General features: G+C 43.5%; 2 protein-coding genes across 9 annotated transcripts in view; one reads left to right on the top strand and one right to left on the bottom strand.

The window, feature by feature from the left end:
• COL26A1 (collagen type XXVI alpha 1 chain) overlaps positions 1 to 10,603 on the bottom strand; it is a 194,714-nt gene extending 184,111 nt beyond the window's left edge. For 5 of the 7 annotated variants that reach the window (XM_021415812.1, XM_021415819.1, XM_021415811.1 and 2 more), the window contains exons 1-2: positions 10,226 to 10,603; positions 1,222 to 1,273 (exon numbers count right to left, since the gene is read on the bottom strand). The gene's annotated coding sequence lies outside the window, so the exon portion shown is untranslated. Of the gene's footprint in view, positions 1 to 589; positions 1,274 to 4,719; positions 4,887 to 10,225 lie in introns of all 7 variants that reach the window. The other 2 variants (XM_021415813.1, XM_021415817.1) reach the window with 2 other exon arrangements.
• Positions 10,642 to 12,097, top strand: part of RABEP1 (rabaptin, RAB GTPase binding effector protein 1) — a 46,504-nt gene continuing 45,048 nt past the window's right edge. The window contains exon 1 of one of the 2 annotated variants that reach the window (XM_021415795.1): positions 10,642 to 10,836. In XM_021415795.1, the coding sequence (XP_021271470.1) occupies positions 10,803 to 10,836 (34 nt within the window). In that variant the 5' untranslated portion in view covers positions 10,642 to 10,802. Of the gene's footprint in view, positions 10,837 to 11,145; positions 11,225 to 12,097 lie in introns of those variants that run through there. The other variant, XM_021415794.1, reaches the window with a different exon arrangement.

Raw genomic sequence — 12,097 nt, 5'->3', positions numbered from 1 at the left:
ATTGACCATAGAAATTTGTGTGCTTCTTCCTGTCAAAATTAGGAGATTCTAGAGCAATCTCCCAAATAAAGTAGGTAACTGGGAAGACAGGAGACACAACAAGGAGGAAAGAGTACATTTTTTGAACAGCACAATCTGCCTGTGAAAAGGACTGAGAACTTAGCTCCCTGCAGAAGCACAGAACTGGACTCAGCAAGCTAAAAGGTCATATTCAATTATATGTTTCCTTTCTTCCTTTCTAAACCAGAAGTGGAGAGCTCTGATACTGAATGAGCAACCATATGTCCTTTCTCTGCACTCGCCTGTGTAAACGTGGAAGTTAAATGTGTGGCACCTTTTCCCATGTTCCAACAAGGACCAAAAAAATGCAATCTCAGCTGGATCATAACAAGAATAAATTAAGGATGCTTTAATGTGCATTCAACGAGGCAAAAAAAACCCCACACCATACTTTCATACAGCTTTACAAATAAAACATATCCTATATGACTGGTCATAAATAGAATAGAATAAAGCAGGTAGTATACAAGGACAAAATACTTTAAAAATGCATTTTTACATTTTGTTTTTGTAAGAAAATGAGACTCACTTTTGTCTACATCGGACAGCCCCACGTAACTCCAAATCTTGTTCATAAATCCCAGTCAACTTTGATAGAGGGCGTTGAAGATATTTAATTCCAGCAAATTTTGTGAAAATAGATGGCCAAAAAGACAGATTATTCATCCCTCATTGAAGAAATTGGCTAAACATGAACTCAATCCCCGTTAAACATCAGAGAATCCATGCTGAAACACAATCCAAGATACAAATCCGTAGGAAAAAAAGACTTCACTGTTTACAGAACTACTTGTATTGAATGGGACTACAGAGAGATAGCATCAGTACAACAGAAACTAATCACCACCACTCAACAAACCCTTTGGAAGCAAGTCAGCAAACACATATGCTTCAATAGAACCAGAGCCTCATGTGACAGGAAGCTTGTTTGAGACCCTGTCTCTCATTATTTTCTTTTTGCTTATAACTTCCCAGCAAGAATATTCAATATTGCAAAATAAAGTGGTTTCTTTCACAGACCATCCAGAATGAGAAAGAAATTGGGCCAGACATTCCAGATCCTGAAGAAATTGGTGCCTGTGGAGCTATGGATTTCTACCAGCAAAACATCTGGCACAAAACAGCATTAAATATGAATAACTTGCTTCTCTTTTCTCTTACCACTTGTGTGAGGCAAGAATAACTTCACTGAAGTTCGTTTGATGTACAAAGCCTGCGAAGAGGAGAAAAGAGAAGAAAATCAGCCCTTTACACACAGCAAGACTCAAAATCTTTTATTTCCTCAATAGCATAACCCTGTGAGCTGTTTTTCCTGGTTACTACATGTCAAACAGTTGCTTCATAACATGGTAAACACAGCTTAGGTATTCCCATTTGATGCTCTTTCATGGCTTTGGTCAGAGATCCAGGAGTCAGGTAAATTCTGGGTATCTGCAACACCACTGACCTGAAAATCTGGCCAGGTGTGGAGCCAAGGCTCAGGAAGGGTAACAGGAGCTCTGGGTACCCTTTCTTAGCTTTTCTTTAAACACTTCCTAAGCTGAGAAGAGTTATTGAAATAAACAGTGTAAGAGCCTGCCCTTCCTCATGATGCTCAGCAGTGGCTCGTGATTTGGAAGACTGGGGCTCAGGATTTCTTAACTATGGACAATTGCATCTGTTGTATGGCATCAGTCAAACAACGTGACGACAGCTCCCATTTCCCCTTCTCATTCTTCAGCTCTGCAGGACCTTTTCTCTCACATAAAGCAGGACTGGCAGTAGAATCTGCCGGTGCTGAGCAGTGGGATAGCATCCACTCCCCCCAGCAGGGAGGTCTTGCACGGATGCATCCACACCAGGTCCCTACCGTGAGCAGAGGAGTTTAATACAGACAAAAACTGTCCAGTAGGGTTACACTCTGCAGACATATCAGGCAGCACCCTCCTCAAATCTCTGGATGACCACTCCTTTCTCCACCACCTTGAGGACAGATAAAAAGCCTTTCAGGGACATTTTAAGTCAGCGTTGCCATTTCAACCCCACAGATGCCAAAGTGATTTTTATACTCTTTTTGCTCAACTAATTGCCAAGCTCCAACAAAGAGAATATAATGGGTTGCACCAGGCAATAAACCATCTTCTACTGGCTCCAGAAACAGGAAAGTTAGAGAGGGAATGCAAAACTGGAACAAGGCACAGACCCAGAGCAGGTCCAAATACTTGCAGGAACTGATTTATCTCAAGATTTGATACCAGATGTTCTACTCATACAACTTTAACAGAGAGCCACAGAACTTTAAATGCTTCTCATGTTGTCAGCATTCAAACCACGCCATCTGGGCACTTCTGCCACAAGGCATAAACAAAACAGCGCTTAATATTAATGAAAGAAATGAGTCCCTCTCTGCAAGCCCAATATAAAAAGAGTAAGAGCAAACACATGCAAAGTTGTTCTTGGGAATCCCAAACGCAACAGAGGGGCTGTCTTGCATTACAGCATTTCTAATTTATGTCAGCCCAAAGTCTGGTTTTAAGGAGGATGTATTAGTGAAATGTTACTGCAAACACTGTGTTAAACCAGAGCACTCTACATCTTTGATAAATAAATATTCTTTTCATAATATATCAAAAATTCTTGTTTGCTTGTTTACCTAGAACTTCAATAGAGAGCACAATTCCTATTCCATGAAGAAGCTGCACACTTTTACTTGGACATTCATTTGGTTATCACTTCATTGCAGATATTAGTTCTTGACTTTTCCTCAGACTTCTGACCATTTTTAGCCTCACAGACCCCTTGTTGTCCTATCAGCCCCTTCTCTCTGGCCTACCAAAATCCTACACCCTTATGTGATAAGAATTACAGCTCACTGCACTCTTCTGTGCAAAATCTTTTCTTTGTATCATTTTACTTCGTATAACCCAGGGCTACCTACATTTGTGAAGCTATATACAAGGCTGTTGAGACTGAGCAGGGACAGCTGAACTCACTTCTCCCTTACTTTCTCAGCTGCCACTGCAACTTTCCAGACTCTTTTTGCTCTGTTCACGAAGAGGAAGGATTACAACATAAGGATCTGGCCCAATTTTCTCTCTCTGACATAGCTCATTCTTTTAATAAATTTAATTTGCTACTATTCTTGCCCAACTTCCATCTATCGCTACCTCCATCTCCTCCTGCTTGTGTTCTTTGCTCTCTCGGTCATCAGTAAATCCAGCTCTTCTTTAAAAGATGAGGCCTTCCAGGTTCTCTCATGTTTTCGTGACAGGTTGACAACTTTGCCAGTCTTCCTTCAGAAGTCTCTTCTCTAATTGACTGTAGCCTCTTTTTATTTAGATCCTCACTGGCCCCACCAAATGTAGCAGGAGCGTGAGATGTGCAGAGATGCCTCTGTATCAATGTCATTGAATTTTTCTGTATTTACTCTGATTAAACACTGGATGGTGCTCTTTGCACTTTCATGCCAGCAAAAGCGTTTTCAAAACAAGCAAACTCCCTCTTCCATTGAGAATTGTGAAAATTCCCCAGGGTCAGATACAGTTAAAGATACATCTCTAAGCCTCAAAATCCAGTGGGAAGAGCTTGTTTTGACTACACAGGATGTAGCTCAAGCTGCAGTGGAAGAAGCTCAGCTAGGTAAGGACAAATGCCAAAGAAAGTGTCACTGCCTATTACACACAAATCCACCAAGTAGCGGTTTGCACATTCCTCCTCAAATATTTTATTTGCTAATTGGCTCCTTATCAATGTTCTCCATAGCAACAAGAGAGATTTAAGTGGCATAAAGTGGGCTGAGTGACATTATGTCTGCATGTAAACATAACTTGGATTTTGCATGGAGGAAATGATCTGAAGGAGGTTAACAGCATAATGTGAAACCTCCTGTGGTCTCAGAGGAGAAGAGAGCTTCTTAATGCTGTATGAATGGTGAATGAGTAAGGCAAGAAACTGTATCCCAGCAGCAAACATTTTTGACAGAATTAAACTGAGCTCCTGTAGGAAATGAGTCCATTTAATCTATTTAACTGCTTTTATAATAGATGTTTGTCTTCAGCTATTTTTCAACAGAGTTCAGAAGCCTTTTGATATTTTTAAATGTGTAATGAATAAGTAAAGGAGAGAAATACATTTTATGGCAAAAACAAAGCAACCTATAGGGAGATAGGAGATACACATTTTTTTAATTATTTTTTTTTTCCTGCTATGCTGAACTTCTGTGTATCCCCGGGCAAATTATGCTACATCTCTGGGTCTTAGCTTCCCAGCCTGTAAACCTGAGATGATACTTTCTCTTCTGGCTGCGCTAAAATGCTCTTTCTCCAGTGAAAAGTGCCATAAAAGTACAAATTATTTTGTGCGTCTGCATCTAAGGGATACAGCTTTGGAAAAGACATCCTACTAAAATGAAGAAGTAAGTGCAATCTCATTGTAGCAACTAGGAGAGATCAGGGAAAACAGAATAAAAGGATTCATAACAATGGGATGGCATTGATGAGATACTGTTGGACCAGCTGTGTCCACCTACTGACCTATATCCTACCTGCGTGATTTAAGTTTGTACTGACAAGTATTTGGGTGTCTAGTCAAATGAGCCTCAGGAATGGCTCAGGAATCACCGAAGAGTCCAACTTGGAAGGAGGACTCCAGCTATGCTTTTGGAGCATACACAAATCCTACCCGCACCAAATTCTTCAGAAGGGCGGGCTTATTCAGCTGAAGGGTTTGCAAGGATTCAGTATTCTCTGAAACCCTATCGCATCTCTTCAGCTGCATGGCTTGCTTTTTCTTCAAAGACTGCTCAGTCTTCTTGGCTATCATGTTCTCGTATCTTCAGAAGGTATGTTCTAAAAGGGACACAGCGAGAGTTAACAGTGGTTGGATTAATAAAACGCTCCAAAGCGAGCACTGCTGTTGAAGTCTTAACACGGAAATCTTTTGGTCACACCATTTAATACAATGCACATGGGACAATGAATTTTATGGTACTTGTAACATTCCCTCCTTCTCTTGGCAAGTGGAAAATGTGGTCTTTAGAATTTATAGGATATCTGATCTGCTTGTGCCTCAGAGGGAGAAAATGGGATAAATGGCTCGATCCTGAAGATCTGATATTGCTCATCTTATTGGTGTTAATGAACTGGCCTTCTCAAGATTAGGAAGTTGAATGAATGAGATGCTACCGCTAACATGGTCTCCTGTTTTGAAAAATACAACTACGTGCAATACTTGCCATAGCTGCCATTTTAGTGTTCCCAATTCCAAAATACACATCTAAAACAGCCTTAAAAAGCAGAACCCCTCATTCATTATTATTTTAGCTTTTTAAAGTAAAAATAGAATCTCTTAAACAGGGAGACAAGCAACAGAGTTCTCTCTGGGGTCCCACTGCCCTTGTTCCCCGTGCTGTATCATGTTGGGCTTTGCTGGATGAGTGCTGCTGGGAGTGTGGTGGGCCTTTCCTTGTACCTGCTCTTTTATTGAAATACAATCAGAGGGCTGGCAGGAGGGGCTAGGAGTGTTCACACTTCAACTACTGCAACACGAAATCCAGCATCTCCACTTAAATCATTGATGAAGGCAGATCTGAGCTCAGGCTAAGCATGGCTAAGCAACAGTTCTCTCTAATGCAAGGGTTGAGCAGGCTACATAGCACTAGAAATCCAAACCAGAATGGGAAGGCTGGCTGAACCCCACTGCATCCTTCTCTGTACATCTGCAGACAGATGCAGATAATGTTGCTAATATAGATGTTGTGAGTCCGAATGAGTTATGGCATATTTTTAGATCTTTCAACAAAGCAACATCTAAGTACAAAGCAGTGTTGTTTTGGGCCTCCCTGCAATGCCAATTCCAATGAAGTATTGCTGAACAAGGTTACCCACAAGACTATGCTCTTAATGTGCCCTTTGTTACGCACACCTAATGAGTTTCTGATTCCTTGGTTATTTTGCAATAAGAAAAATTGTTTAGTTTCATGGTGCATCACAGAACTCAATGAGTTTGCCCCTTGGGAACATAGAGAGCTTTTGAATCTTAATATAGACATCTCTCCAATGAGATCATTAATGCACAGATATCTAGACTTAGAGCCAATGCAAGCACTTCAATTTTTGCCTGCCAAATTTTCTTTTTTGGCTTCATTTGCCTCCCATATACTCAGAGAACTGTACCACATGGAATCCTTTAAACAATCAATGGGATAACATAATTTTTCAATTGAAAAGGTTTTAACCACATAAACTATTCTAGGGTTTACTAAGATGTTACCATTGCAAATAATGTGATTGTTCCAGACTGAATTCCTTGCATTGCAGAATAACTTTTGAAGCAAAGAGCATGACTGGTTTGGGATTTTCAAACAACCTCTTTATGGTAATACTTATATGAATGTAAACTTTCTTCAAAAGCTTTGCATTAAAGAGAAAGGATGAAAGTCTACGAATACTCATATCTACAGAACTAATACTTACTGCTAATGACCCATCAATCTCAACAAGAGGAAAATAAATGTTTAAACATTGGGAAAGTCTGAACACTTTCATATTTAAGCTTTTTATTTGCTTAAATAAAAAAGTGAGAAAAAACAGTTGACAAATTCTGGCAAACCTAGAAAAACATAATGTACAAGCAATAACTTCTGGTTTCCATCTTCTCTTTTCCTAGAAGAACAAGCCTATTACTTGCCTGTTGAATAAGCCAATGGCTTGCTGCTGTGAGCAGCTGAGTCCTTCCGTAGAGAAGTGTGCAGCTTCTTTTCCCTTGAGCTTCACTTGCAGTTAAAAACACATTTGTTTTTTTTCTGGTCATATATTTACTTTCCCCACCTCAGGTCTTCCTTACTGCATTAATCTAAAGACAGTCTTTTTGTGGTTTGCCCAGTGAACCAGATCGTTACCAAAACCTTCACTGTCTAATGCCTACTGACTGAGTCACCCAGGATACATGAGCTGTTCCTCCCAAGTCAGCTCTTCCAGTTAGTTCTTGGGTCTTCTAGTCCTCAGTTCTGCTATTGTATCCACTAAGCATGCTAGTTTTGGTAACCCAGAAGGCAGCTTCCTAAATCTACCTTCTTAATCAGCTTTCTTGGATGGATTGAATTAAACAGTGGGTCCTTTATGAAATTAATTACATTATGAAGCAGGGTCTGTAATTTGCTGCTGCATACTCCTACCATACAGGGCACAACGGAATCAAACTAATTTGTGGCCAATAGGCCAGTAAAGCAATATAAATGGGAAACAGCACACTTCAGAGGAACTTTTTGATCTCCATTTTGATTCTTTTCTACAGACCAGCTTCTCATTTGCCACACATCAGTCTGTTCCCACTGAATTCACACCAGATGTAAGCTCAGCCTCGCAAGTCCAGAACTTCAGTTTACCTTTGCAAAGAATGCACTTTTTGTAGAATCAGCTTAGTTATGGTACAAAACAATGGTGTCTTGTACCATATGAAAGTAAAGGAACTAGCTCTGTATTTAATTAGCCTCACTTCCTAGGAAAACAAAGCTGTTGTGATCATACTCTTCATTGGTCTGACCTACAGAGCAATGAAGCCCCAGTCCTCTGATCATTCAGACGAAGGGACTTGCTGTGACATCCCCCTAAGCTGTGTACTTTGCTGCAAGTGGAGGTAAAACACATGTAATTGTGTCTCATCCTGACATGGAACTGGGACACAGCCAGAGTAAACTCAACCGGACCTGGGATCTGGGACTAGTTACACAGATAAAAGCAACAATCATTACATTCATCAAAAATACATGCCTCAGCTGAGGTTAAAGTGCCCCAATGAAAGCCACACAAAGAGAGATTTCCACGTGCTCAAAGTAGGAGGAAAAGTTTCCTTTGGAACTTGAGCATTCACGGGCACTGAAGTCAGTCGACCACAATACAGGGATCTATTAGGATAAGATTTAACTAGCTCTTCAGCTACTTATTCATTTTATTTCCTTCAGGGGAAAAAAAAAAAAAAAAAAAAAACCAAAGAAAACAATTATCGCCTAGATATGTCAAACAAATTACTTCACCTCGCCCTTCTCAAACAAATAATCTCAGTCCCCCTCAGTTTACTCCTGGTCTCCAGACAACCATGGACTGTACACACTTACTGCTTGTCACTGGATGTTACTGTTTAAACAAAAACTGCAAACTTATCCTTTTCAGCAAGGCCTGTGAGATTAAATTTCAGGCAGAGTGCAAGGTGACAGCTACTCCCACAGCTGCTAATAGAGCACACACTCTTCATCTTCCTCTAACTTCTGTCTGCTGCTTGTGGTACCGATGCTGACAATGTCCATGTTAGACTTTTAGACTAAAAACATCTGATAAAAATGAATGGAAATCTAGGAGCATTATTATAGCTGGAGAAAATTATTCTCCCGAATAAATAAGTCTGCCCACCTGCACCCCCCTAGAGCTAAGCCACATCTCATTGATTCATTAACACTGCACCTATAGAACATTTATAGCACAAGGACTGGGATTCAGCCTTTTGGTCTCTGCTGGTTCTGCCACTGCAATAGACCTGTCTCCGTGACTGCTGTTAGACTTTCCTTATCACTTTTTGGGTTTAGCTGAGTCACGTTGGAAAATCCTTTGAGATCAGGACTATAAAAACTACAAGTGATTAGAATTTTAAATGGGACATTTGGGAGGCACAGAGGAAGTTACCCAATTGTTCCACACTGCAAGACATTGTGAATAGCTACTCCATAAACCTTTGCATCTGTCAAGTCCGATTGCCACCCAGAAAAAAAGATTAAACAAGAACCATACCAATAAAGTTAGTGCCACTTTGGATTGGAGAACAGGAAGGAAAAAAATATGAGCTCTCCAAGAGGTGACTATTCTTTAAACTACAGCGTAAAACTCATTTAATGAGTAAGCTCAGTTTTCATGCAGATTTTGAAATGCTGCAATGCCAATCGTCATTTTCTTTATTATAGACACGAAGGAAGGGATATGATATTTATACTTTCAGAAGTGTTTGAAGTTTGATAGTTATCAAGCTTGATATTATATTACTTTCTGTTTACAGCAGGGAGTGATGCTTACAGGTCTGATCCTGGACCAGTTGATGTGAGTGGGAGTTTTGCCTTGAAATGAACAAGATTAAAGTAGCTGTTAATGCATGTGGTTTGGGGTAGTCATTTGAACATATACAAGGATAGAATTTCCAAACCTCAGTTCCCACAGTTAGGACTAGATTTTCAAAAGGATTTATTGTGTCGAATGCTTGACATTCAGCTACTTCTAAAAGAGCCTAAGCAGCAGCTAAGAAATTTTGAAATAGGCAGGTGATAGTGATGAAATGCTTGAAGGACTGTGTTTCTAAGCCAGCAGTTCTGACCCTTTGGCAATTCCAAGTTCTCCAAACACCCTTGAAAACTCATAGCTTGCATTGCGAATATAGCTAAGTAAGTCTTTATGTAAAGACTACTTTTTACAACAGCAAAGACAGAGACTATTTACTTCAAATTGGGTAAAATGGGTGACATGACAAAACATAGAGAAATAGTTTTCAAAGGCTCCTCTATCTCAAAATTCTATTTGTTGTAACTGAACAACAATTTAATTTGAAATGCAGAATTCTGTCTTGCCACAGTTTCATAGCAAGGCCTAAAGAAATGTGGCTGCAAGTGAGGGGTAGGGACAAAGTCCTGTGAGACTCCATTCAAAAATGACTGGGTTTAGATTTGCTCCCTACAGCTCCCTGAAAGGAGATTGTATCAGCGTGGGGGCTGGCCTCTCCTCCGAGGTAACAGCAAAAGGACAAAAGGAAACGGCCTCATGTTGCACCAAGGAAGGTTCAGACTGGACATTAGAAAAAAAACTCTTCTCAGAAAGAGTGGTGATGCATTGGCATGGGCTGCCCACTGCCCAGGTAGATGGTGGAGTCCCTGAATGTGTTCAAGAAACAGAGAGATGTGGCACTGAGGGATGTGGTTTAGTACACAATACTGGTGGTATGTAGATGGTTGGACTTAGAGATCTTAGAGGTCTTTTCCAACCTTTATGATTCTATGATTCTAAGCCCCAAGAAAAGACAGCCAGGAGGATCCTGCCCCTAACAGGATTTGCTATCATACTATCCATTCCAATGTTGTTTTTTGTGATTTTATATGCCCCTGAAGAATGTACACCTCCTTTGGTATTAAAAAGTAGAGCTGAGTCGTATTTACCTGCTTATGTAGAAGGAGTGGCAGCCTCCTCCGCCAGGACAGGCCAAGCCGGGGCTCCTGGTGGGCAGGAGGTCCTGCGCGGGGACAGGCCGCTTCCTCTGTCCAGCCGGACCACACGTGCACCCCTCCCTGCACCACGCAGCAAAAGGGTATTTTGTTGGTTCCACCAATTCCATGAGGACGGACAGCTAACCACACGTTTATACGAGCCGACCCAGGGATGCCCCCCAGGGCAGGGGCCCGGCCCGGAGGCCCAGGGGCGGCGAGGAGCGGCCGTGCAGCGGGGCCTGGCTCCGACGAAGCGGCTCAGCGCGGGGTCAGCCCGCCGCACACAGCGCAGCCCTCACGGCCCCGGGGGCGGCAGCCGCTCCCGTGCTCTCTCACCGTGGGCGCCTGCGCGGCGCTCCTCCTCCTCCTCCCGCCGCCGGCGGCCGCTGTCAGGATGAGGCGGAGGAGGCGGAGGCCCGGGCCGGCAGCTCCCGTCTCTCGCCGGGGCCCCCTGGCGTAGCGGTTCCCGCTCCGACGCCGCGGCTGGAGGCGGAGGAGGCCGCGGCGGCGCCGCCCGCCTGCCGGAGCCATGGCCCAGCCGGGCCCGAGCCCCCCGACGGACGGTAATGGAGAGCGGCCTCGCTGCGCTGAGCCGGGCGGCTGCGGCCTGCCCAGCGTCGGGCTCGCCTGCCGAGCGGTGCCGGCTGGGGACGGGGGAGCGCGGCCTGGTCGGGCCGCGGCGCTGAGGAGGTGGGATCGGAGCGGGGCGGGCGGCGTGGGGCGGCGCGGGGAGCACCACGAGAGGCCTGCGCGGCCCGGCCGGGTGTGAGAGGAGGGCGGCGGGGAGAGGCGGATGGGAAAGGCCCCGAGAAGGCGAGGAGGGCACAGCAGGTGGCTCGTAGGCTCATCTGGGCTTATTGTGGAGCAAGGGCGGCTCCCGAGTGTACATGAGGAGGGAGGGCAGCGTTGGAGAGGACGCTGCTTGCTGGGGAAGGGGATCTGCTGTGCTGGGTGAGGCCCTGGAGGAGAGAGATGCAGTTCTCCGGGCACGCAGTGCACAGCCGGGCAGGACCGGGTCACCCCGCTGGTGCTGTGGGGCCCTTGGGCTGCGCACCAGGGGCTGAGGTCAGGATCCCTGCGTGGACGGTTCGCTCGTGAGGTGGAAAACACAAAGGCAGTGACAGCTCTTCTGTCGGGAGAAGCAATTCTTACCTGTGTAGGAGGAAGATAAGCGCTGCATGAAGGTTTCTGTCATGGAAAGGGTATTGCTTTCTTTTTCGGGAGGAATTACAGACAAGGATATAATTTCTTCTTTCTTTTTTCCCCCGTGGAATAGATTGCAGAACTGTATGCACATCAGAAGAACTGCAGTTAATGCTTTGTTGGGAAAATGGGCTTGAAGGGACAGTGTTAGGAACATTGTTGGGGACCATGTTTAATGAGATGTGTGGAGAAAATGTAAGAGAGCAAGAAACCTAAGTTGAAGCTGATCAGAACGTGGAATCCTGCCCAGGGCGAGATGTGCAGAACCTTGAAGGATAGGTGCTTACCCTGGCGTGGCACTATGACGGGGTGCTCTTTTTTTAGAGAGCAGATGAGTTTCCCTGGGAAAGTACTCTGTAAGAAAAAGGGAATGATGTATCCTTAATTATGCATATCTAGGGAATTGTGTGGGCTTTTCTTTCTTTCTTTTTTTTTTTTTTTTTGGTGCAGTTACACAGGAAGGTGCTTATTCTCGGGGATTTCAGTCTACCTTGTCAAAGTGCTTATGATGAAGGAGCTTAGAGTTATTTATTTTTTTCCCTCCATTAAGGTCAATGACTGCATGCTCATCCTTTGAGAGTGCTGACGGGAAGGTGAATTTACTTGCTGCCATGACTGTAA

This window comes from Numida meleagris, chromosome 18, assembly GCF_002078875.1.
Source record: "Numida meleagris isolate 19003 breed g44 Domestic line chromosome 18, NumMel1.0, whole genome shotgun sequence".
In the NCBI taxonomy this organism is placed as follows: domain Eukaryota; kingdom Metazoa; phylum Chordata; class Aves; order Galliformes; family Numididae; genus Numida; species Numida meleagris.
Note: the sequence above shows the minus strand (reverse complement) of the source record. Positions and strands in the feature narration are given on the sequence as shown.